The 27,566-nt window shown below is 31.2% G+C and overlaps 1 protein-coding gene across 1 annotated transcript; it reads right to left on the reverse strand.

The window, feature by feature from the left end:
- Nucleotides 1-1,289: 1,289 nt before the first annotated feature.
- LOC134727004 (aquaporin-like) lies at nt 1,290-7,964 on the reverse strand. Its single transcript, XM_063591392.1, has 6 exons — nt 7,659-7,964; nt 6,966-7,089; nt 5,234-5,451; nt 2,610-2,765; nt 2,176-2,231; nt 1,290-1,370 (listed from the first exon to the last, which is right to left on the reverse strand). Exons 1-5 carry the CDS (start codon nt 7,931-7,933, stop codon nt 2,189-2,191), a joined length of 816 nt encoding a protein of 271 aa, XP_063447462.1. The 5' UTR covers nt 7,934-7,964; the 3' UTR covers nt 1,290-1,370; nt 2,176-2,188.
- Between the last annotated feature and the right edge of the window lie 19,602 nt (nt 7,965-27,566).

Below are 27,566 nucleotides of genomic sequence, written 5' to 3' on the forward strand. Positions count from 1 at the left end.
ACGACAAGTATGAAAGTAATGTATTACACAATGGATAACTTTCTGATTGGTTCTCAGTGGATGCAGGCGTCAGACATGAGATTTGCTCAATATCCAGCTAAAGAACACAAATGCAAAAGAAAACTTCAAGACTTAATACTATGTCAAACAAACTTGGACTCAAAATAAACATCGAGAAAACGAAAGTCATGTCAATCAACGACCGATCAAATAAACTTCCAATAAAGATAGGATCCTTAAACATCGAGGGAATAAAAGACTTTACATACCTAGGCAGTGTAATAAACAGTGATTATGGGACCACCAAAGACATCAAAGCAAGACTGAGTAAGGCTAGAATGTCAACACAGACCAATCTGGAAATTGTCATCCCTTGCCAGAAACACAAAGCTTAAAATCTACAACAGCAATGTCAAATCTATACTGCTTTATGCCTCAGAAGGTTGGAGAATTATACACACTGACTTCAACAAACTGGCTGAATTCCACAATATCTGCTTGAGAAGAATATGCAAAATCTTTTGGCCCAACAAAATAACCAAACAGCACAAAGAGATATAAGGAATGAAATAAAAACAAGAAGATGGAAATGGATAGGGCATGTCTTAATGAAGGAACCAGCAAACATCGCCAAAGTGTCACTGAGGTGGACTTCAACTTGCAAGAGGAAAAGGAGAAGACCCGAAACATGGAGAAGAACAGTGGAAATTTAGATGAAGGAGGTTGGGATGTCATGGCGAGAAGTAGAGAAGAAAGCACAAGACAGAGTGTTATGGAGAGAGCTAGTGTCGGCCTTATGTGCATCAAAGCACGAAGAGGATTAAGTAAGTAAGGAAGTTAAACAAGCAATAGTCAATCAATCACTCAATTTAAGCGTTGAAAAGTTCTTGTCTATAAGACATCTTCGAATGTATAAAGACAATGACTATGACGGTAGACAGAAATTTGTTTTTTGTCATTTGTTTTTATGTTTTGAAATATCTTTATATTTCATTGTGTTGAAAAGTTCTAAACAAAATGTGCTAGTTTTTTTGCTATCTTTCCATTTTTCCCAAATGATACAGATAAAGTTTAAATACCAAGATATTGTTTAAGAATTCTGCTACAAAGTGCCACACAAAAAATCAAAGAAAATCTTGTTTGATTCTAATATACGTTATCGTCTGTGATATCTTTACGGAACTTACGTATTATAACAAAATGCTTTGAACATAATATATTATAGTTAAATCCACATTTGTTTGCAAATATAAGAACGTTTGAAACATTAATTACAATACAGAAAAACTGTTCAGTATAAAATTTAGTCATATAAATCTATATTATTCATCTTGATTCTGTACCCGTAGAACATCCAGTTTTGACAACATCTGAAAACAAAACGAAACAACATTTGGGAAGATTTCAAACATAAAGAATGGTATCAAGAATAACGTTCTACAAATAAAAAAATCTAAACAATTTTTTTTTAAACCAACTTATCCTGACGATCTCTTTAAATAAGAGATACACATCAATATTAACGCTTTATGTTGTAATGAACTAACATCTTATTGAAATTATGTATTTTTCTGTGCTCAGTGTTATTGCGTGTGTCATTATTTCTGTTTTGAATACTCCTCAGTATTTTTGTGATTTTACTTTTTATACTAAAAACTTTTCATGTAGTATTGTCATTGTAGCGGTATTTTTAACATTATCATAAGTGTTAGCGGTATTTTTAACATTATTATATTAGCGGTATTTTTAACATTACTATATGAGCGGGATGTTTGACTAGCTACACAAATCAGGTTCAATAAATAAAATTGAGAATGAAAATATTGAATGTGTCACAGAAACAACAACCGGACCATAGAACAGACAACAGCAGGAGGTTTTCAATGCAGCGAGAAATTCCCGCACCCGGAGGCGTCCTTCAGCTGGACCCTAATCAAATATATATACTATTTCATGTTATTTTAAAGTGTCCTGTACCAGCTTTGATTTCTATGTATTTTGGCGTTTGCTGTTGTTTAAGTTCAGTGTTTTTGATGTTCCGTTGTTTTCCTCTTATAGTTGATGCGTTTCCCTTGGTTTTAGTTTGTTACCCGGATTTGTGTTTGCTAAATCGAATTAATACTACTGTTGCCTTCATTCAATTCAATATTTTCATAAGTTGATTATTTTACCTACAATATGAAGTTATTCATTGGGTTCTGCAACAACAGGGCTCTGTACTTAATATGAATCTGAAATACATTATATATATTAAAAACTATACAACTATTAGTAGGTTAGTAGGTTGTATTTGGTTTGTTTAGTTTGAGTTGTTCACATTTGTTTTTCGTTGCCTAGTATGTACTATGCAACAGTTACAAATAGAAAATTGAGATTTGTAATGTTTGTATCTATGCCATCCCTGGTGATATTTTTATAATAAGTGTATCAAAATTTGGTTAAGAAAATCAAAGTAACATTATTTTGGTATACAAACAAGGAATTAACATCCAATCTTAAACCATTTTGAAAGAGTGAAAGTTAACACTGAAGAGAAAATTTTCTTTCATTGTCAGAATATGTTGGCGAGAAAAGGTGTTATTGAAAAAAAAATCTGATGGTATATTAACCTATAAACAACAGCCGCTACTATTGATCCAGCTGTAGGTCCGACCCAGTACACATAGTGATACTTCCATACGAGATGACTGTACTTGGTGTTCAACAGACACACGACAGGTCCGAAACTTCGAGCAGGATTCATGGATCCACCGGTCACATTCAAACTGTAAATTAAGCAGGTTTTAAGTTTTTATCACAACAGTGAACACAACGAGGACTCTATGGTTTTCAATCAAGTTTGTTTTAAAGATGAAAATGCAATCTTGTATCATATATGTTACTCACCTTTAAACCAGAGTAGGTTAATGCAATGTTTTCAATAGTGACATATATGAATGCTTCATCCTGTATTGCAGGTTGATTATGTTATATAGGACAGACAATAGATGTTCAATTTCACAATCCATACGTATTTTGATGACTTTTGATAATACTTATTGAGGAAGTATACTAATGGATGATCAACAGTACAATGATATGTAGAAAAAAAAGATATAAACTAAATTACAATACAACTAAATAAGACTGTAATCATTGGCACTCATTGTCATTTTTTATATTCATTCTCTCCATTGATCTAAAGTAGCAAGTTACACTTCCAGAGCACCTACGATCACCCCTAGTTTTTGTGGGGTTAGTGTTGTTTATTCTTTAGTTTTTTATGTTGTGTGATGTGTACTATTGCTTGTCTATTTGTCTTGTTAATTTTAAGCCATTGTGTTTTCAGTTTATTTTCGATTTATGAGTTTGACTGTCCCTCTGGTATCTTTCGTTCCTCTTTTTGCTTGTAAGAAAATAAATTAACACACTGATCAGGAACATCTAAATGTGCGCTCATGAAATACCATTGTTATAATAATATATTTATAACTTGTTAGAGCTCACAAAGTCGACATTAACACTTTTAGACAATTACAGGAATGAGGGATTCTCACTCTATTGTTATTTGGTAATATCTTGCGTAAAAAATTATGTCTAGGAGATAACGCAAAATTGATCTGTTCTTATAAATATGCCACAAGGCCATCAATTATTTTTTTTTCATGTTTCAGTTTTTTAATTAATTTATTAAATTTTTATATATATATATATATATAAATCATGAGTTATAACTTTACTAAGAGTTCAAAATGGTAAAGTTGAATTTTACGGACGCCATCACGAGTTGGTTGACCGTTTTGCAATAACCGGTTCACAGATGATATCGGATATGTACATTATGTCGTCACTTCAATCCACTTTCCTTTTCACGAATGTGACCTACCGAATAACACTATTTATCGTTTTTTTTAAATATCAGGAGTAACACAATGGGTGTGACATGTGGAGCAGGATCTGTTAACCCTTTCGGAGAGCCCAGGATCATCCCCAGTGTTTGATTGTCCCCCTTTGATCTTTGAATATACTTGAATACTAGTATTCTAAAATCTATATGAGTTTGGTCCATAAGGTAATATGAACGACTGGTTACGCGATCGATGCGTGCTGCAAGCATAGCTTTCTTTGAGAATGCTCAATAATTTAGCTCTGAAAAGAAATATATATTCAAAGTTAGCAACAACAAACATTGAACAAACATAAGCCAGACAATTAAAACTTTGCCTTATAAAATGTTTAACTAGAATTCAATAAGTCAAGATTTTGACTTATCATGAACTATAATATATATATTAATATATAGAAATATTGTCAGTTGTACTTCTCCATCATTGGAGTCAAACCGATGCACAGAGGTAGTCCGGTTTTGAAGTGAGGAAGAGGAAGTTGAATTCAACGTATTTTGTAGAAAGTGTGTGTTACAAAAAATGGGACGAAAGATACCAGAGAGACAGTCGTATTCATAAATCGAATAAAATTACGCCATGGCTAAAAACGAAAAAGAGAAACAGACAAACAATAATACACATGTCACAACATAGAAAACTAAAAAAATAAGCAACACGAACTCCAACAAAAGCTAGGGGTTATCTCAGGTGCTCTGAAAGGGTAAACTTCAACTACTATTTGACGGATTCTAATTGGACCTACTTTTAGGCTTATATTGTGACACTAAACTATTGATTTTGTAAATAGAACACTTTATTAATCAACCTTCGTCCTTGTCAAAATGCTTTTCAAAACCTACATATCGGAGTTATCTTTTAAATGTTAATACCATGGATATACATACACTACTTGCCGAAAGACATCAAACAATCACTCAATTATATATTCAATCAACAGGTCAATTATCTATGCTCGGGGAAAAATGAGCAGATTCAAGTCATAAGTATAAAGTTGAAGAACATTGAGGGCAATAATTTCCCAAAATAGTTGTACCAAATACCGCTAACTTAAAGGTAATCTATGAAATCATTCGTTTTTCCAATATTTTATACTTTTGCAAACATATAATTTAAAAAAAAAAACGATAATTGATATTTTAATTGATATATATAAACTATATATCTTCAAGTCAAGAATGTAAGAGTTGTTTCCACTTGTTCCATTGGTTGATAACGTTGGATTAAGTCGATTGTATGGACTTTTGAATTGGAGATTTAAAAAAAAAGAAGTGCACAACCATTCACAGTTAGTTTTATATACAAATTATCAACAAATACTCAACATGCTGTTTTTTCTTAATACTCACGTTGTTACAATGTTTGCCGTTATAACACATCCAATGGCTATTGGTGACAACATCGAGTTCTTATTTCTTTTATCTACTATACACATTAAGTACATTAACACAAGTAGAAAGGTACTTAATCCTTCACATAGAATTCCATTTGCAGGTTCAACAGATTTACCCAAAACAGTGAGATATGGTTCTAATCTAACGGCATTGAAATCATCAAAAAAGACAACCTGAAACATTCAATATCTCACCATTAGTATTATAAGGTTATTGCATGAATACTCCCCAATCTCCATACAATAACCCTTTATTGTATAGCAATATAATATTTAAAGTAAAAACTTGTTTTAACTAAGATTTTGTCGTTGATGACGTCATGAATTTTGAAGATTTATTGCACTAGTGTAATATTATAGGGTTATTGCATGAATATTGGGGAATAATGTTATATTGCTATACAATAACGTATACTTATTGACTGGGTATGAGTGGAATAGTAAGTTTATTGTCCCGAGGAGTAACTATTGTCATGAGGCGTAGCTGAGGGGAATAGCTGTATCCAAGGGACAATAAACTTACTATTCCACGAATATCCAGTCAGTAAGTATTTTATTATATCGAAAAAGACAACAGACAAGCAATGGCGGTGATAAATCAACTATTGTAATATTAAAATGAAGAAACCAAACCATATCGTTTACTTCATAGATATGTTCAAATGCTAAGGCTACGTCTTGCACTGACGTCAACCCTATATTAGATACAATAGGTAAGCACGACGTCGTTACTCCGCGAGTTAATTTCAAAATCCTCCAATCGAGTAGCTGCATTTAAAATTCACTGAAATATAATGAAGCTTGCGGTCCAATAGTTTCACCAAGGTCTAATAGTTGGAAATTTTTGACCGGTCCAATAGTTTAAAGCTTGTAATTTGCAAAATAGTGAAATTATTGTGTACTTATTTTAAATAGAAAATGATAACTGAGGTATTATAAAAAAAATTATAGATTGATAAACATCATCAAGCTGGGCAGCCTGGAACATTCAATACTTCACCATTATTATTAGTTTTTATAGATTGATAAACATACCGTGTTAAAACTAAAATGAAAAATCTAGATCCAAGGTAAGTAACAATAAGCTCATTACAGATACAAATAAACCCAACTAACCAGTGCCTTTCTAATCATGAAAAAAAAAAATGCTTTGAATAGCATGAAATACCAGAAATATCGACTGGTTTTCTGAAATACAGCTGAGGAAATGGATGGGAGTATAGTCATTAGTATTTCGAAACATTCAAAGTTATAATTATGACCATGTCAAAGGTGATTAGTGTCAAACAATCCTTGGCGGGAAGCCTGCAACAGCAGTGCAATTAACCAAATGGTTAAAATAAACTCATTATAGATATCAGGCTTACAATTAATTTGGACGCGTGTTTTTATTTGTGAGAGACCTCATTCGAATTTTTCATAATTACATGTTGTTCATACTTTTTATAACATAGTTATCAAAGGTTCAGGATTATAATTTAATACACCAGACGCGCGTTTCGTCTACATAAAACTCATCACTGACGCTCAGATCTAAATAGTTATAAAGCCAATCAAGTACAAAGTTGAAGAGCATTGAGGACATCAAATTTCAAATATGTTATACCAAATACGGCTACAGTGATCTATGTACTTGCAGTTAGAAATGTTACATTATACTAAGCATATATTAAAAATACTGATCTCACTTTTGCTAAAGCCGCTCCTGCTATCCCTCCCACCACTTGAACGATAACATAGAGTGCAGTCATTCTGGTAAATCCCCTACTTATGCTTACTGCAAGGGTTACTACTGGATTAAAATGCCCTTCGCTGAAATAAATATTAAAAAAAATAGTGACATATCTTCTTCACTAATAAATGGAAACAAGAAATTATTTTATATATGAATGAATTCTATATTGTGGATGGAATTCAAGCTACGTAAATAAATTTGCAATGTAAATTAGAAAGCATTGATTAAAAAAATCTGTCATTTTTAGGTTTTGCTACCGTCGATTACGTCAATAATTTGTGCTAATTAAATAATGATAATTAATATTTGACTGGATGATTGTCAGTGATCTTACATTAGATCCGTGAAGGACGGAAAACTTTGCTGTACTAGAAACCTGAAGATGTATCTACTGTAGTATTATCTAGTCTGTGATCCGTTAAATATCCCATGAATCATTAACAAATACGAATACGAATTATTTTATTTTAGTGACATTGTGTATAAAATTATATACAATATAAAAACGATATTTGTCAATACAATTATTTAACCCGGCCTGTTTGACCTATCAGTCACTTCAAAATATAACTCTTAAAACCATTTCATATTCGAGTCATAATTAACAATAAGCATTATTGTTTGTTTTAAACGTAGCAAACCTTACCTTATTTTCCCAAAAGCTATCATAAGTGACGTTAATACAAAACCTGGACCATACCAATAGCCGTTCGTTGCTATAAAGACATAGAACAATGTACCAATAAATTCCACAAAAATTGCCCTAAGCAACTCTTTTGTATTGTCAGAAATTGACCATTTCCCGGTTGTTTTGTCCGATTGAATGTGTTCCGTACCAACATGGACATCTATTTCTTCTGTGACTTGTTGGTCATGAGCTTGACCTAGATCCCTGTTTCTCAAATAAATATCGGTGGTCATATTTTTTAATAACTCGAACAGTTGTACACAGATTTTTTTCTACGTAAAATGATAGTTAAAAAGGCTACATAATAGACACCTGAATGCACAAGTGAAATTTTAATCAATACGATCAACTTCAAAGGAATTAGAACTAAAAACAGTGTTACGGTCTGATTCCTTCAAGGATGTTGTTTTCGGTTGATCAAGTATTTTGTCCGTTAATATACGTTTACCAGAAGGTATATAGGAGAATAGTCCATATAGGTTTTGATGAAAAGACAATAACAATCAAAACCAAGGAGTAAACAAGACTCACAAAATTTACATCAACAGTTGTAAATAATAAATAAGAAACAACACGAACTCCAGTAACAACCGTGAGTGAAATCAGGTGCTCCGGAAGGGTACGTATTTCATGCACTGTATACGGCACCCTCGCGTTATTTCTTTGTTCAGTTCGGTAATGAACTTATTTGGATGGAGAGTTGTCTCATTGGCACTCACACCACATCTTCCTATATCTATTTGAAAGCTTTTATATAGAATTTAAAACTTTTAAATTTTAATTAACATGGCTTCTAATATATCTATTTATAGAATACTTCTTAATATATAACTTGAAAGAAATGATACAAACGTGAACTATAAAATTTATATTGTATTTTGCATTAAGCAGTACTATCAATGATATTATATTAAATATTCTTTTTGATATTAAGATTAAAACAATAATTGCAAATAATTTATAAAATTATCCAAAAGACCAGCATATTCAATATCTAAATCTTATATATTTTATTTTTATATATGACATTAATTGGCTGCTAAAATTTGTTTAAAAGTTTATTAAAAGAAATGTTACCAGGTGATAACTTCTTGCTAAAAATGAACAATTAACAGCATAGCTAAAAAGTAAAAAAGGCCAACAAACAAACAATAGTGCACAAAAACAACACAGAAAAATTAAAGACTGGGCGACATGAACCCTACGTGTGATCTGATATGCTTCGGACGGGTAAGCTATCCTGCATCACATCTGTATCCGTCGTGTTGCTCAAATACGTATAATTTCAGTAAAAGTATAATTTGAACTATGATTCTGACTCCCTGAAGTAAAGTTGACCGTAAAATAATTAAGCTATTTAACTTTATTTCGTTTCGATTATATAGGTCTTTCGTGTGTCGGTTCTTCTCCAGCCTTAGCTTTCCGATCGTTGACACTGCACGTTCCGAATCAAGTGTTGTGTCGCTGTTTTTCTCTTATATTTAATGCGTTTCCCTCAGTTTTTTGTTTTAACCCGAATTTGTTTTTTTTTCTATCGATTTATGAGTTTTAAACAGCGGTACACTACTGTTACCTTTATATATGAACTCACGAAGTGTTGTTTTATAGGACTGTTGTCATTGTTCATCAGACGGACCTTGCTCGGCTGCAGTGATTTCGTCTTCCTATTTGATAAACTATACCTTTCACGATGTTCATGATGTTAAGCAGTTCTCGTTTAATGTTGTAGTTCATAAGTGTTTCTCGTTTATTGTATATATATAAGACAGTTGGTTTTCCCGTTTGAATGATTATACAAAAGTATTTTTCCGGGTCTTTTATAGCTTGCTGTTCGGTGTGGGCAGACTCTGTTTTGAAGACCGTATTATAGTTTTTCTTTTACAAATTATGACTTGGATGGAGAGTCTCATTGACACTCATTCCACATCTTCTGCTATCTATTTAGTTGTTAACAGAAACTTTACAACAACTTTGACAATACACCATTTGCTGTCGGTGAAAACGTGTACGAAGTTCATAAGGTTTATACTAGTATATAAATCGTGATAATGATATATTTAGTTTTATATGTTTAAACTAAATATATCATTGCATGGTTAAATGTTACCGTAATTGTCACAAAAAGAACAATTTGTATAATTTGAAAACTGTAACACAAAGCTAGAACTTAACACGGCAAGGAACCTTTCCACAAAGGAGGGACGAAAGATACCAGAGGGACAGTTAAACTCATAAATCAAAAATAAACTGACAACGTCATGGCTAAAAATAAAAAAGACAAACAGACAAACAGTAGTACACATGACACAACATAGAAAACAAAAGAATAAACAACTTACGTACTTTTTAATATCCCCCTGGTTTCATCCGCTTCTTATTTAATATTGACAGTGCTGTTCTCATTTTTTATAACAATTTACTAGTACGGTCCAGTTGAGTACTATTAATCAAAATAAACCATATTTCCCGATTTTCATATATTAGAATGTCATTAGTTTCATGTTTTCTAATTGGCTTACGAACAATGATTTTTTAGGAAAAAAATATCTGACCAGTTCTGCCTCGGTCAACTCGTTTTCTCCCTCACTGTTTGTTTACCTTAATTGCATTCAACCTACCTTTTATTAAAAAAAACCCAACCCTTATATATCATTTTTATCTGTTTATTTACATATCTTGCACTGTTACTGAGTTTTGATGATAACTGGTTATATAAACAAATACACGTGTCTAACTGATACAAGATAAGATCATGTGGGCACTACTTTATGGTTAATAAACAGAATCAAGGCCAATAGTGACATAAAATACCCCGCCTTAATTGATTTTTGATGCATAGGGTAAAAAGATATTTTTTTTAATATATATTCAGAATTGCTGATATGGAATACTAACTTACTGGTCAAACCTTAATTGTTATGTGATTAAAGGCCAATCATGAAGGATCCCCATGGTACATGTGTTTAAAATTACTTTAGCTCCTAGATTGATGCTCCTATATGCCCGAAATTTCCAAATTTTGTTCCTTTACCAGTTACCTTCTTCAGGATGTCTCAGATTTCTAAAAAAAACATTAATAGAACAAATTCTATACCCATTAAAGTAAGTCATGTCTTATGAATTGAGGTTGCAAACTTCATTGAAGGTTTATGAGAGAAAGAACATACAATATGAAAAATCTGGAGGTCAAACTGTGTTTTAAAGGAATCTATAAAATATTTTGGGATGCTATGAATAACAAAAAAGCTAATTGCATTCAAGTGTGGACATCACAATTTGGTACCTGATTTATAAAATTTAAAGCTGGACGAAAGAAGTTACAGCAGTTTAAAGTTTTGGAGGTGAAAAATATTTGTCCTGTGCTACCCTAATAAGGGACTTATCGTTTGGAATTTTATTTGGAGTTCTGTAATTTTAGTTATTTTACTTTTTTGTGTATTTTTCGTAAATTAATACCGAACATACTAATTGTTCTATTTCAGTTTCAAATAATTTCTGATTTTAACATTATAAGTTATCAAAAGTGTTGCCATTTGTTGTCTCGAAATTTTAAGTGAAGAAGATATCACGGCCTAAATCTCAAACTGACATCATTAAACGCTTGACTTTCAATTCTCCAACTGTTACTATGCTAATTGGTATGAATTGCTGTTTCCTACCAAAGTGTATTTGGATTATGCTGACGGAATTAAATGTATATGTAAGACTAGGAATGTTCACTTGACAACTCTTCATTATTTTAAGTTGTTCATGTTCAACGGAGGCTTAATATAACTGGAAACATATCAACATACTTGACAGAACAGTCATAATAATTAATTAATTTATACAGTATATGAAACGTACCAAATAAAAGAAAGTGTGCTTACAAGTTCTGATGGCTAATATTTTAAATAAGAAGATATTGTAGAATTACCAATGAGACGATCGTCAATGATGAGCAAAACCCATACTGCAAAATCAGCTATATAAGGCCACGAAATTACAAATGTTAAACAAATCAAACGAAAAACTAACAGCTTAATTTATGTAAAAAAACAAAGAACGAAATACAAATGTGATATAAAGTATCAAATGAAATCCACATAATTACACACACCTGACTTGGGTCAGACACATACAGAATGCGGCGGGGTTACACATATTAGCGGGCGCCAAAAACTCCTAACCAAGAAAGTGGTGTATCAGTAAAACATATAAATAAATTATAAGATTTTTTGTTTAATCCCTTCGCACGCACCAAGCGTGGCAGGATATTTCATGTACATCCCGTCAACTAAAAGTACAAAATCTGTGAGAACACGCGATTAATGACAGATTAATGTACAGCCAAATATACAACCCATATCTTTGTATCTATTGAAGAATTTAGGTTCTAGGTAAATTGTTATCACGAAATCCCTGACCTAATAAGTATACATAATGCAAGGATAACGTTCATTAAAATCCGAAAACGTCACGAACTACACGGGCATAGGTAATGAGTTGTGATATATAAATCCCAAAAAGGAACAAAAAAGGGCAAACAAACAATAGGGAAAAAAATAGCCCGTGTAAAGTTTACCATATAAAACTAAAATATCTAAATTTAGAAAAGGACAGTTATTACAGTTAAAATTTCATTTGTTGAAAGTCAGTTCTTGAGGATAGATTTTGGCAGTTTGTTTAGAGAGTTTTTGGTTTTTTGACGAAAAAAATTTATCAAGATAACGATACTTTTTTTTTTTAGTTTATCATTCAAATGCTAATCAGACGAGTGTTAACTGAGTTTGATCATGCAATTCTAAAAGTATCAAAACAAGAATATTAAAAGGGTGCAATTGTTACCCGTAGGAAATACATACAACCTATCGAAACACTTTATTGTCGAAATGGATGCTAGTTACATATCTTTATTTGTTCAATTTTAACACATGTTTTTTTTGTGGACGTCGCATGACGTTTCCGTAGATTTTACTTTTTTCAGTGAATAATTCTTCTGTTGATATTCATTGTGAATGTATTGTGAATATCTTTATATAATAACCTAGTTGAAAGCCGTGCATGATGTAAAATAATAAAAGCAAAGAAAACTTTAGGATTTTCACTGCAATTTTGCTAAATACAGTACAATTTTGGTAGTCAATGCAATTTGGGTACTGAAACGTTAACATAAATACCCTTCTTATCAATTAGGAATGTTTTAAATCAGTTGCAGCAACAATTGGATTTTTCAAAAAGTCAAAATAGGAAAACTTTGTTTGACAACAGTGTAAAACAGCCTAACAAATAGTTTGCACCTCAACAATAGATAACTGTTTTTTATCACAATTATAGTTAATGATGCGTTCTATGGCAGTTGTCAAGGCACAAATTCAAAGGACTGAAACACATTCCTGGAGGACGAGATAAACTGATTGTTTACGGTCGAGGCACTGCAACATTTTGTATTAAAACAATAGTTGATTTATTTCTTTTGTATTTAAATTCCTTTCCATTGATTACCTTTTTTCACTAATATATGTCACATTTGAAAAATGATGGCACTTTGCTATCATTTTATTGTACTTGATGTCACAATATTTAAAACATTGTAATCTCTGTCTGCTCTTTCGTCCTACATTATAATGAATAATAGATAGTGTTACGATACAAGTGCATTATCATTATTACACAGTTACTGAAATGGCAAACTGGTTTGTTACAATATGCATTCTTTTGTATGCCAGTGTGCAGCTTTCATTGGAATATTGTTATCCAGGCGGACCACCATTAGATTTGAAAGGAGGTAAGTTGGATATCAAATAAATATGTTTAAAATTGCAATAAAACAATGTCCATTATTTACATATTCAGATGAACTGACTATCAAATAATGCAAAAACAAATCATCATAATCAAATCAGAAACACCTCTTGCTTGTCAACTTTTTGAAATGAAAAGAATCATGTTCAAAGGGGTGTTAGAGAAGAATTCGACAAAAGACATGAAATATATATTTTTTTTTTCTTTTTCAAACATTTATCAAAGTAGAATAAAGGAAAAATATTGTTGCGTCATCTTAGTACAGTAATGTCATGTATTATTTACTTCCATGTAAGTCATTATTAATTTTTTATCTTATTTAAATTAGTATTCATTTAACGTCACATTATCAAATTGAACACAGTTCTAAAATTGACCACATTTTGAAAAACTCAAAGCAGCAGAAGTTTTCATAGTGACTAAATAATTATTAACTTCATAATTTGCCATTATGCATAACTTTTAACAAATCTTTTTTTGCAAGAATGGTCAAATTATATATCAACAGATAAAGTATTCTAAGACAAATGTGAAAAGCTATTACATTTTTAATTATTTTAACTTAATGCTGACTTTACTTTTATATATATTCTTTCTTTTTTTTTAATTTCAAACAAAATATTAAATAGCTGTTATTATCTCCCTGATTAAGTATTTAAGAAAGAGCTGAATTAATGGACAATTTTCTAAATGGTGAAAATGTTGATTGTAAAACAAACAAATTAGTGTTTTATAGCAAACAAGACAAGGTATTCTATGATCTTATAACAACAACAAAATTAAGTTTTTCAAATATCAATCAAATTATGCAGGAAAATGTATGAAAATAAATAAAAAATAAATAAAATTAGTGTAATAAAGAATATATTCTTATGATTAATATATTCTTAGTCAATCAAGAAATCATAAATTTGTTTTAGATAAAACTCCAAAAGCATGTTAAAGATGTAATATGTTACATATCGTAACGGTCAACAGACTCGTAAAGTTTACGTAGGAATGATTTCAACTTCACCATTTCGAACTCTTGGTTTAATAGCTTCCTTGTGTGCAGCAAACATCTATCAGGAAAATCATGATATGTCATAGTGATGATTTTAGTTTCCCAATTGTGAACTTTCCATTTCTAATTAGCAACATTCCAGCAGCGCCTGCATACGGAATATATCTCCCAACTGATACGATAATTTTCTATGTGTTGTACATTAGTAACATCAATGACACGAAAATATACAATCACACAGTAACATGTTAAACTAGACATAATATGCCAAACGACACAGTAAATATTATAGATTTGATTTTAATTGTAAATGACAATCAAACACATTCTTTAACAATCTGGTTAATGATTGAAAAGTCACATGCACGATTATTAGTGCCGTAGAGCATTTATCATTTTGGGTATGAACAATTTATCAAACAGACAACAAATGTAAGTACACAATGATTAAATTAGTATTTCATTTAAGGTACATGTATAATGTTTACAATACGTTTTATTTCAGCTGCATATTTACCTGTTTGTGAAGGTTTTGGTGTAGTCATAGAGTCAATTAAATTGTCGAATTCCGCTTATGATATCAATTGACTTGAAGTAAAGCCTTTAGACTAATATTTAAAGATTATTTCAACATTCCCAAATAAAAAAATAGTTAGTTACTGTGGATTCATTTATTTTCACGAGTACCAATTTTCGCGAATCGAGGAAAACCTGCATATTCGAAAACAAAAGACAACATATTTATTTGCTGTTTTTAAAGGACAAGTAACTCATGTCAAAAACAGATAAGAAAAATGTGTATTCCTCTCATTGTTACCGCCTGTTGACACTATTTTCTTTTACTTCATCAAATTGAAAATGAAAATGGGGAATGTGTCAAAGAGACAACTACCCGACTATAGAACAAACAACAGCAGAAGGTCACCAACAGGTCTTCAATGCAGCGATAAATTTCCGCACCCGGAAGCGTCCTTTTGCTGGCCCCCCCAAAAATATATATACTAGTTCAGTGATAATGAACGCCATACTAAACTCCAAATTTTACACAAGAAACTAAAATTAAAAATAAGACAAGACTTACAAAGGGCATAGGCTCCTGCTTTGGGACAGGCACACAAATTTGGCAGGGTTAAACATGTTTATGAGATCTCAATCCTCCTCCTATAACTCTAGCCAATGTTACAAAGAAAAGAAATAATATTCCGCACATTAAAATTCAGTTCAAGAGAAGTCTTAGTCTGATGTCAGAAGATGTAACCAAAGAAAATGAACAAAATGGTAATTATACATAAATAACAACAGACTACTAGCAGTTAACTGACATGCCAGCTCCAGACTTTAATTACCTCAAAAACATTTTGATTAAAAAATAAAGAGGTATGGTATGATTGTCATGACACAACAATTTCCCTAAGGTATTATGAAGTGGATGTAAGTTATTGTAGGCAATTGTACGGTCTTCAACAATTAGAAAAACTATACCGTATAGTGGGTTTCAAAAGGGCTCGACATGCAAAATATCAAAATATATTTTGGGAATATTCACAGAATACAATGAAACTCTCGTATGTTTTAAAATAAAAAAGCGATTGATGTTTTTCCTTATTTGTAGATGAACTCCAGCCCTGTGTTATGAAAAATAATATAACATTACATGCTGGCGAAACATACAACAACTATCACGAATGTATGAAGTATATGTGTCATTATTTTGGACAATATTCTCTTTGTTCGTACGTAAGTTTACACATAACGCAAGACGACAGCGTACTTTGACCTTTAACGTATTTTAGTTAAAGTAGTATTTTGGGCACCAACATCATCAACAATGGCTTCTAATTTATTTCCAAAAAAAAGGAAGAGAACAATTTCTACTGAATTTGAACCACATCAGGGCTATTTTGATAAGTCTATCACTCTTTACTTAAATTCACAGTATATAGACCAATATAAGAACTTTAATGTAATGACAATATAACGACTTAATACTGAAACGGTTTGTCTTTTTCTCTTTGATATTGCGATGTCTGTTCTTCATTCAAGTTATGGATCTTGATTGCTTTCAAGCTGTGATTTATTGAAGCAGCATGTACTGTAAATTCAGAAATTTTTGCGATTTTGTCATTTTACACAAAAAAGACTTTAATTTTTGCGATATTGAGAAAAATCCTGTTTAACTCTTTTATTAAAATTTCAAAATGTGAATTTAATTTACCATGGAGGTTTTCGCAAAAAGAAACACATCGAAATTATTTCTGAATTAACAGTTATCATTTATAGCAAAATGTATATATAAAATCACATCAAATAAAAATGTTGTTTGTCTTTTTTTTTCTGGACTGACCCCAGAAGTAACATACTGCAATAAGCCCACTAACACAGCAGGACATATTATGTTGACTCAAAGAGTATTTTCTATTGCTATTACAAGTTAAACAAATGTTAAGAGATGCAATAAAAACTATATAAAAAATGTTTTATATGAAAATGTTGGAAGCAAAATATTCATCTAAACTTACTTGCACATTACCTTAGAAAAGTTGAGGTGTTTCAAAAAGAATTAAAACTGACGATACGTTATAATTCATTAACAAAGTTTTGAAATACATGCACATTTTCCTTCACTTTAGCAGTACTCGCAATTATGCAATTATTATTACTTCAAAATTACAAGATAACGTATTTATCATTATAGTTTATCTTTCTAGATACTAGCATGCATGCACATGTCTGCAAAAATATTCATATAGTTTATTACTATACTTAGATGAAATGTGCATATTACATTTCATGAAATACATATGTTTTGTTTTTACAGAATCGATGTACAAAGTGGACGTGTTCCCCCTATCGAATGCATTGAAATACGAGATAAAAAATGTAAATATCATGTTGTAAAGAGGGATAACCATAGTATCCCATGTATTCCTCATAACCCTCCTGATGTTGTTGGATAATATGACAAACAGTTCAACAGAAATTGACAAAAAAACGAACTAATTACGGAAACGATTATCAGAAAATAAAAATAAAAAAACATCATTCGCCTTCAACAAATTATCGAATCTATGTACTTTGTTAAATGTGTTTGACTTGAATGGAAATCGTAAATAAATAACTTACATGTATATAAGTTAAAGTGTTAGGAATTCAGAAAATGACATTGTAAAAGTAAAGTTGCGTTTTATAACTTAGTTCTTTTCTGTGGACAGGAATTACATTGAGACAATACTTTTTCAAAATCGACTTTAATTAATTGCAAAGGAGTGCCTCCATCCTCTATCTTTTGGATCAGTTCCTATATAATCTAATTAATTCACCTTTATATCTACTTTCAAGAAAATCAGTTTTGTATTTAGCTAATTTAATTTACCAGAACCTGTTGAGTTTATTTGCTAGACTTGCTGTACGTCAAATCTTAAAATAAACTTTAGACTTAACTTCCTTTGGTACCACTTAAAGTTGCCTGTATTTGAGGGATAGAGAATTTGAATAAACCTTCATAGTGACGTACATATTTTTTGAGGGGATATCAATAATAGAATTGAAGAAATGTTTTCTTGTGAGATTCAAGCGACAACGGATTAAAATACGTTTCAAAGTTTGAAATAAGCCTTCTATCAATTACCAATAATTCTTTGATCTAATACCTAAACATTGTTATTGAGAATACGTTTTGAAATTATCTTTTTAGTGTATTGTGTTGTTTCCTTTCTTTGGAAAAAGTAAAAGTTCCATTTTGTCCCTCTACTACATATGTTGTTTTAAGACATGTAAACAGTTCATATTAATATAATTTACCTAATAAAGACAATGGAAGTATACACAAGAGGGACTCTGTGTTTAATTGTTATGCTGTTTCGTACTTTATTCGGCATTTTAAACGTTTTTGGATTCGAGCGTCACTGATGAGTCTTAAGTAGACGAAACGCGCGTCTGGCGTATATACTTTATTTAGTCCTGATATCTATGATGAGTTTACTTACGTGTATACACCAACAGTCATCAAGAATCAAACACATACAATTTAAATTAATAGAATTAAAAAAAATCAGATGACACAGTATAATATTTTACTTTTTTTTTAAACTTATATTTATTGTCGAAATGCGCATCTGGTGTAGGAATTTTTTTACCGTTTATGTTATTAAATGCATTCCTTTAAAAATCTGGTCAGTGATCTAATAGGCCACATGCACGATGTTGTTTATTTATAAGTGCTATAGAGCATTAGTTTTGACGGATGAATAAATTCAAAATAGACAAATAATGCAAGTACAACATGTCCAAGCCGAATTATTATTTATCTAGTTATAAGGTTTGCAATTAGTTAATTTCACCTGCAAATTTTATTTTTTGTGAAGATTACGATATATTCAATTTAACTGTCATGATTCGCATGATATCAGTTGGCTGGCATTTTTTTGTACTAACGAAGAGTTAATATCAGACTATTCTTGTTCTATAAAATTGTAAATAGACTCGTAGAAACTCCAACAGAAACATAAAAAAAGAGGGACGAAAGACTACAGAGGGACAGTCAAACTCATATATTGAAAAAAAAAATGATGGCCAAGAATAGAAAACATAGAAAACTAAAGACTTAGCATCACGAACCCCATCAACAACTGGGGTTGATTTCTGGTGCTCCGAAAGGGTAAACAGATCTTGCTTCACATATGGCACCCTACGTGTTGCTTATGTTATTATAAATCCGGTCTAATTATGTAGGTCACATTCGTGGAAAGGGAAGGGTAAGGTAGTGACGACATAAGGAAAATATTCAATATCATCTGTGAAACGGTTATCCCATAACGGTCAACCAATTCGCGCAACTTATTTTTTTATTACTTTTTTTTATTTTTTGGATCTTTTATTACCAGCACATACATATTCCATTTTCATTGCTGAGTTTAACTACTATATCACAGAAAAAGAAAAGACGTCACTGTTTTTTCACCGACGATGACAAAAGTTATCAAAGGTACCAGGATTATAATTTAGTACGCCAAAGCTCGTTTACTCATTGCATATTTCTTTTCATTGATAACATTAGTTGATAATTTACTCTCAAAAACATTACTGGAACTTTACCAAAATATTTAGAAGTTCGGACACATTAATTTCTTTATTGAGAATCAAAGATGGTTGATACAATATTATTATATCACGAAAAATGATAAATAAGGAACTAGTTGCTTCCAACGGGATATATGGCAAATAGTACGAACTAAATTTCTCATTGGGCTCTTACTTTTTCTGTATGTCCTCCTACGGCCTTTATATAGATCAATTGATATATAACGTGTGTATTGTATGAACGTGTATAAAGAGCGGTATCCTTGAGTCAACAACTTCTCCATCAGAGTAATGTGGAAGAACCTTAATCGATAATACACACAACCATAATAAAGAAATCAATGATGAACACGGTCGGTTTCTGTGTCCTCTTATTGAATGGGAAAGTGTAAACATCCGACATCATTAGCTTTCTTATCAGTCAGTTTACATAATGTTTCCTTCTCTCCTTCGTCACCTTTATATGAAACTGAATCGCTTGTTGGTTGATGCAGCCGAAGCAGTTGTCGCACCCCTGTTGATGTTCTCGTATCGTTTTGAAATTCATGTGATTCCAATTCCTTTATGATTTTTTTTGTTTGATATATCGTGAATAGATCTAGATTTACGACTTTCTAAGTTGTAAAATCATTGATAACTATTACATACTGTTCAATTTATATATGAATATATGAAAAGACGAGTTATATTTCATTATCCATGGGACGTGTCATTGAAACTGTCCTAAGATTTGTCTTAAGCCACATCCTAGGACAAATTTAAAAACAGTCTCTGGACTGTCTAATGATACATCTAAGACTGTACATCGGTGTTATCCTAAGATATATAAAACTAGTAGGATTTCTGTACTTACAATAAGTTTGTAATTAGTAAATCAGGTAAAAAGAAGAAAATATTGAAGAAAATATGCCGTTAAATTGTGTAAATATGCATATACGGCAACAGTTATGTTTAGTTATAACAATAAGGGACGAACTCAAAGTGCCAAATTGTTTTGATTTTTTACATCATGACAAAGTGAATCTCGCATCATCTTTCTAAAGAAACTCAGGACATTTCTTATTCATTTGGTAATACTTTACCTTATAAAACACGGATAAGAGCAAAACAATCTCATAAGATGATCGTAGGACATATCTTAGTCCTAAGACACCTGCTATGATACGGCTCCAGTATCAACTTCTTACAAAATAGACACAAATCTGCAAACTTTGTTTTATTTCAAACTAGGATGAATATAGTTCAAAACGATTTACATGCATTAACCAAGTTTGACTGAAGTTGTCAATCCAAACTGTTTGGTTCTGGAATACAAGCAAATAAACAAGAATAGTTATAAAACATAATATGGTTTGTTCGTAATTTCGACGTTTGTAAAATAAACAAAATCTTCCCTTGAAAATGATCTGATTAATTAAAAAAACAATTACCGAAAATAATTAATGCTGTCATACACAAGACCGAAATCAAGCTGTAATTACTATCATTCGACGAAACACTAATGCTGAAAACATAAACTGTGCATTGTCCTTTCACAACCAAAATAACTAATATAGCATCTACTGGTAGACGTTCATTTAAGTACAAATCAAGTACTGTAAAATACGGGTACCTAAAATTTACAATTATCCTAAAGAAACAAAATAGTACTGAATATTAAAAGCTGATTTCCAGTACTACATATTTTACCGCTATTAATTATTGCAAACACAGTCTCACTGCATAATTCGAACAAATTATAAATCTTCATATTAGCTTTGGATTTTGCATACAGTAAAAATGTTATGCATTTGCAATTTGTATTTCGCCTATATTTATTGATCATGTTCGAATTTTAACATTGTTTTGACTTTGATTTGAATTCATACTTTACAGAGTATGTAAGGTTTGAAACGTACATGTCAAATGCGCAAAATAAATAACTTAATATAAGAAATTCACAGACTTTTCGATATTAATAATAATCAAACGATACGTATCAAAATGCACATACATATCAATTAATCGAAGCTGTGCAATTTAAATGAATTCATATCATCATATGTTTAAAAAGATATGTCAGACATGTTTTTAATCAACTATTGGACTTTATCGGAGGAAATATACACTTAATTTATAAACCTTATATTTAATTAGAAAAATATTTACTTACAATGCACTATAAATCACAATATGTAAAAATAAGTTCCTAAGGAAGATAATACTTACCCCAATTAATGGAATCTGTCCCTATGCGCCTTATTTTAAGTCTAAATTTTCAGTATTCGTATTGTCATTTTATAAATTCATGCTGATTCAAATACTACAATAGGAAACAATTTGACAATGATTGAATTTAGAAGTGACAAACCTGTGTTAATTCCCAGTGTATATAGCAAAGACTTAATACAATGTTTGGTGGTGCGCTAGGCAGATAGGAAATGTAACGATACAATGTATGTTTATTTGTAACAGGCGATTAAATTATTGGTGTCGGTATCGGATTCGACCGGAACTTATTAATTATTGGCAATATTAATTATGTGGAAAACAAATGGGTATGGAATAGTATAATTTTTAATCTACAATATTGCCCTACTAGTATATTAGCTATAAAAGTTGAATTCTTTGAATTGTCGTTTTTACCCCATTACGACATACAAATTGGACCTTGTTATTTTAGTATTATAGATGTTCACAAGTTAAAATAGTGTTTTCATTTCAAACATACCTGATATTTCTGAAAATTACAATTAATCAAATAAAACGAGCACTAGAGCTGGAGAAATTGAATAATTTTGATTATTCGTGGCTAGGAAAACATAGATGTCTGTGCAAAGAAATTCTGCAAATGTTGCCGTCGCTAAATTCGCTAAGTTGCTCGCCTCAGCTGGTTCCTCTGGTCTAACAACAACAACAATTTCGTTATTGTTGACTACATTGGCTCTTTCTTCTGTCATTTTAAACCCTGTATTACTCGTCATAATGGTATTGAAACAACTGATTTACGTTGAAGCAGTAGACGATATTTCAACCTTTATTTCAAGCGGAAGTATTTACAATTTTGCAGTTTGATATTCATCAAATATTTACAAAACTCAATGATACCGCCATAAGAGTCTGGTAAATATTTATTTTAATCCTATAAAACAATATATTTTATGGAAAGTGTAGTTTTCGAAAAAGATCGTAACACCTAAACATTAAGTCCTCATCGTTTGTAAAAGTGAATGCTGTTAGTGCCTCACAAGAAAGAAAATAAAAACATTTGAAATTCTCAAAATTAGTGTAACCGAACAAAAATATTGATAATTGACCTGTCCTCGGTCGGATTAACATTTATTGTTGCACTCTGTATGCTGACTTCTAGAAGTCGTTGGTAATAGATGTTCACTTTCTGAATATTGTGTTCTCGATGATCAGTTAATGACACTAGTTGTCGAAATGCGCATTTGATGCAATAAATTTAGTACTTTTAATGTTTTTAGAGTTATTGAGTCGTTATGCATCTTCCCAACAGCTATATATTATTTAACATTTAAAGTGTGTTTCTCCTTCGTCTGTCAAATGTCAAATTGCATCGATCTTTTTGTAACGCAAAATTCAAAAAGGGTCAGAAGAAAAGCAAAATTATTTAAAATGATATTAATACCACTCATTGAGCAATTATGGTCGATTATATAAAAAGTTAGTCTTTCAATAGCACCGACCGTGCAAAAGCTTAGAGCCAGTAAAGGTCTCTAAAACATCCATTTGTTGTTTCACTAGAACTTTTTAAATTTTAGTTTTTGAAAAAATGCATAATATTCATAATTTCATATAAATTGTTTGATAAAGAAAGGCAACAGTAGTATACCGCTGTTCAAAACTCATAAATTCATGGACAAAAAACAAAATCGGGGTAACAAACTAAAACCGAGGGAAACGCATTAAATATAAGAGGAGCACAACGACACAACACCGAAACGGACCAAGCATTAGACAAAACACCACGAGAATAACAAATATAACATGAAAACCAAATACATGAATTTGGGATTAGACAAGTACCGTGCCACGTCTTATCTCAATATCTCAAAAATAAGAGAAAACACAAACGACTCAACGTTAAAATGCAACACACACAGAAACGAACAATAATATAACAATGGCCATCTTCCTGACTTGGTACAGGACACTTTTAAAGGGGAATAAAAGTGGTGGGTTGAACCTGGTTTTGTGGCATGCCAAACCTTGTACTTTAATGGCAAAGTTAAATATAACATTGAAATGACAACATGATATTACAGGACTACAATACAAATAAATAGGAGAACATATTAGACAAAGAAAAACATGATTAATAGATAACAAAAAGCATCAGGTTTAAAATTCAATACGCCAAAAACGCGCCTTGTCCACACAAGACTCACCAGTGACGCACATAAAAGATCGAAAGTGAAATAAGTACAAAGTTGTACAGCACTGAAAATCAAAAGTTGAAAAGGTTTCGCCAAATACGGCATTGTTGTTATGCCCGGGATAAGAACATTCTTATTATATAGAACAATTCGTGCTATTGCAAACAGTAAATTTTATCAAATGAATATGAAAGAGATATACATTAAGAAACTGAAGTATTAACTAATTACAGAAAACTAAACCCGAATACATAACGCCCAGATATAAAAGATCGAAAGTGAAAAAGGTACAAAGTTGTACAGTACTGAAGATCAAAAGTTGAAAAGGTTTAGCCAAATACGGCATTGTTTTTATGAAAACACCGAAATAACATTGTCGTAGTTATTATGAAAACCCTAGAATTAAAATGTAAATGATACGAAGAAAATTAACCTTCATCGAATAAACCTATTGGGTCCAACCTTTATCAGGACTATTGTTTATACAAATAGGCGGATTACTATTAAATGTCATTTATATCGATGTATTTGAGTATTATTATCTTGTAAAAACTTAAATCGACACGGTTATAAGCAATAAACGTTGAATTTTAAACTTTTGCGGTAATTTATTGTGCCTTTTAACCGAAATTACAAATTAATTTTGCTCGTGGATTTCCAATATATCACTATATTGAAGGCTTATGGACTTCCATTTAAAAAAATATATCTTTATATTTTGGAACTTGCGTCGTCAAAAAAGAAATGATTCATTGTTTCATTTTGAAACATATTTTTCCCCTTTAGTAGACTTATTTTTTTCGACCAACATCCAATATTCTTTTCTAATCGTATTCTAGTTATATACCCTTACTTCCATGATTTTTTAAGGAATGATACTAATAAGATAATAGTTCTTTAACGTTATATTATGTTAAACAGCTGAATAGTCTTACTGATTTATTAAAATTTGAATGACAATATGACTGATATACAAGAATGTATATGCAACAACAAGCATATGTACTACTATATATTTGTATGATGATATCCCTAGCTTAACAAGTTTGATCGATATTTGATAAAAATTCTACTCTTTCTCGCACAAGGTACTGACTCAAGGATTTACGTTCTTTTTTATCATGAGTAATGATTGTAATCCTCTTTATCTGTTACTGTTGTCTTCGTTCTGTGTCAGGTTCAAATAATAAAATACAATGTCAACGGATATTATCCGAAAATAAAAGACCTAGTGATTCACAACACCAGTTTTGTGTCCCTTTTAAATATTCCAATTAGGCATTTCATGCGCATTGAAATAAATCATGTATTAATTTCTTTCAATATGACTGTAGATTGTTTTTGTTATTAAACAAATTCATATCATGTTATTTTTATGAACTTAGATATATATTAAGTGGTTTCTGACAATCATCTTTTCTAAAGGACATTTTCACTGATGTTGATTCTTTCTAATTTTTAAAATGTCAAATAGAATACAAATTTCAAATCATGAGTTTGACAATTCTGATCAACGACATACGCAATGATTGCTCTAGACAACTGTGGTTATAAAAACGAGTATATATACTTTTTATAAGACTTACTAAAAAACGGTGCGGGAAATGGACACGATTAATTTTCCGGATGCGGGAAGCGGGAATGTAAAAGAAATAAAAAAAATCTGTTCTGAAAAAAATAGGTGCGGGCGGGTCCGTCGAACAAGAAAGGAGCATGAACCAGTAATAAGTGATCACTTTGTGAAATGGAATTTATACCAAGCATTGTTTGTGGAATTCCTTGGTACAACAATATACGTTTTTATAGCTACAATTCCTTATTATGATACATCAGCTCCAGGAATGGCGCTTATCGCACTGATAGCATGTTTTGGCAAAATCAGGTAAAAATTTAATATGTGAATTTATATCTCAATTCTTTAAATGAGGAAGGTTGCAAAAAAGAATGTTTTGTGTATAAGATTGTTTTTGTGAGATTAGAAGACCGAAATAAATTTCACTAGTCAGAGTAATTTATTTTCGATTTTATTTTCTTATCTTAAAAAAAAATAGAATAAAGTCAAAGTTAAGTAGTGTTTTGATATACTAGTATATGCATTAGAACATAACAAGTAACTTCGATGATCTATAACATGTATAAGACTTTAAAATGTACAAAGTGTTAATGGAAAATCATTGGTAAAGCCTGGTGCTAAGGCTTTTAATAAAACTGCTGTTTTATGAACGATCTGGTATGATTTTAGTCTAAACTTGGTCGCATATTCATCAGCGACGTAAAGCTAGTTTATTGTAGTTGTTAAGATAAACGATAAAACTTCGAATGCGGGCACGTAATTGGAGAATTATGTATGGGTCTTCTACTATTTGTTGATATTTTTATTTAAACAGCAAACATCCTTTGTAACTTTTGTTTTTGTTGAGTACATGTTTGAATTACCTGTACGTTTAATTCGTATTTTAGTTATTCTACCAGCTTGTTGCATATTGCAGAAATGTGTGCAGCGTTCTGATTTTCAAATGTTATCAGTGTATCTTTCAATAAAGGCAACAGTAGTATACCTCTGTTCAATAGTCATTATTCGATTAGGCAAAAATAAAATCCGGGTGATAAATTTAGAACGAGGCAAACAAATAAACAGCATGAATTAGAAGAACACATCAGAACAACAAAAACACTGAAATTATGAAAGCAAACGCCAATATACATAAAAACGGACGTTTGATAACAATTGCCCTATTCCCTATTTGATGAAGAAAATCGGCTAGAAATATTGCTAAATTAACACCATTACGTGACAGACATACAGTACAAAGCAAACGCAACAAATGCAACAACACTTAGCACAGAGAAAACACATAATTAAATATATACTTTTCAAGAGCCCTTTTTCAGTTTGCATGATACATATATAATCTCGTCAAAAGGTCTGTTAGAATAGCTTGTCATTTAAAGTCAAAATGTTGTAATTCATTTGTCTGTGTAGTAATTTCCCTTAAGGATTGTTTAATATTCTAGGTATGATGTGATATGAATTTGTATAAAAATTAGAAACATCGAAGGGCGCAGTGAGAAATATCCTGTCAGGTTACAACAGAAAAAAATCATCTTGAAATCCAGTTAAAAGACTTGTTAGGTTTACATTTTTTTTATCCTCTTAAAAATCAAAACGATTTAAGAAATTTGCACTATGTCCAAAAGCCTTTAACAGGAATTTTACTGTTAAATATCTACCATCTTGAGCCTCACCTTGAAATGCATTGCGATATTGACCTCAATTTTATATCTTTACACTAAACTGTTTTCCTTGGAGGAAAACATGTTTAAATTATTTTAAATGGCGTTTTTACTCAATTATATATATAGGTTCTTCTTCCTACTGAAGTCGAACTGGATCGTTGTTAATAGGTGTTACTCAAACATACCGGTTCACCAAAAGCAATTTTGTTTAATTTTGTGACAGTAAGAACTGAAATATCTGGATCGATTTATTGTGATAAAATTGGTAAAATAATGTGCTCCACTCTTCTTTTTAGATTTAACAGCATTTGGTAGATATCACTGCTAAAATATGCCCGAAAATATATGCAGTCCAACAGATATTACTTCTAAGCTAACCTGAAT

This window comes from Mytilus trossulus, chromosome 7 (genome assembly GCF_036588685.1).
Source record: "Mytilus trossulus isolate FHL-02 chromosome 7, PNRI_Mtr1.1.1.hap1, whole genome shotgun sequence".
Lineage (NCBI taxonomy): Eukaryota > Metazoa > Mollusca > Bivalvia > Mytilida > Mytilidae > Mytilus > Mytilus trossulus.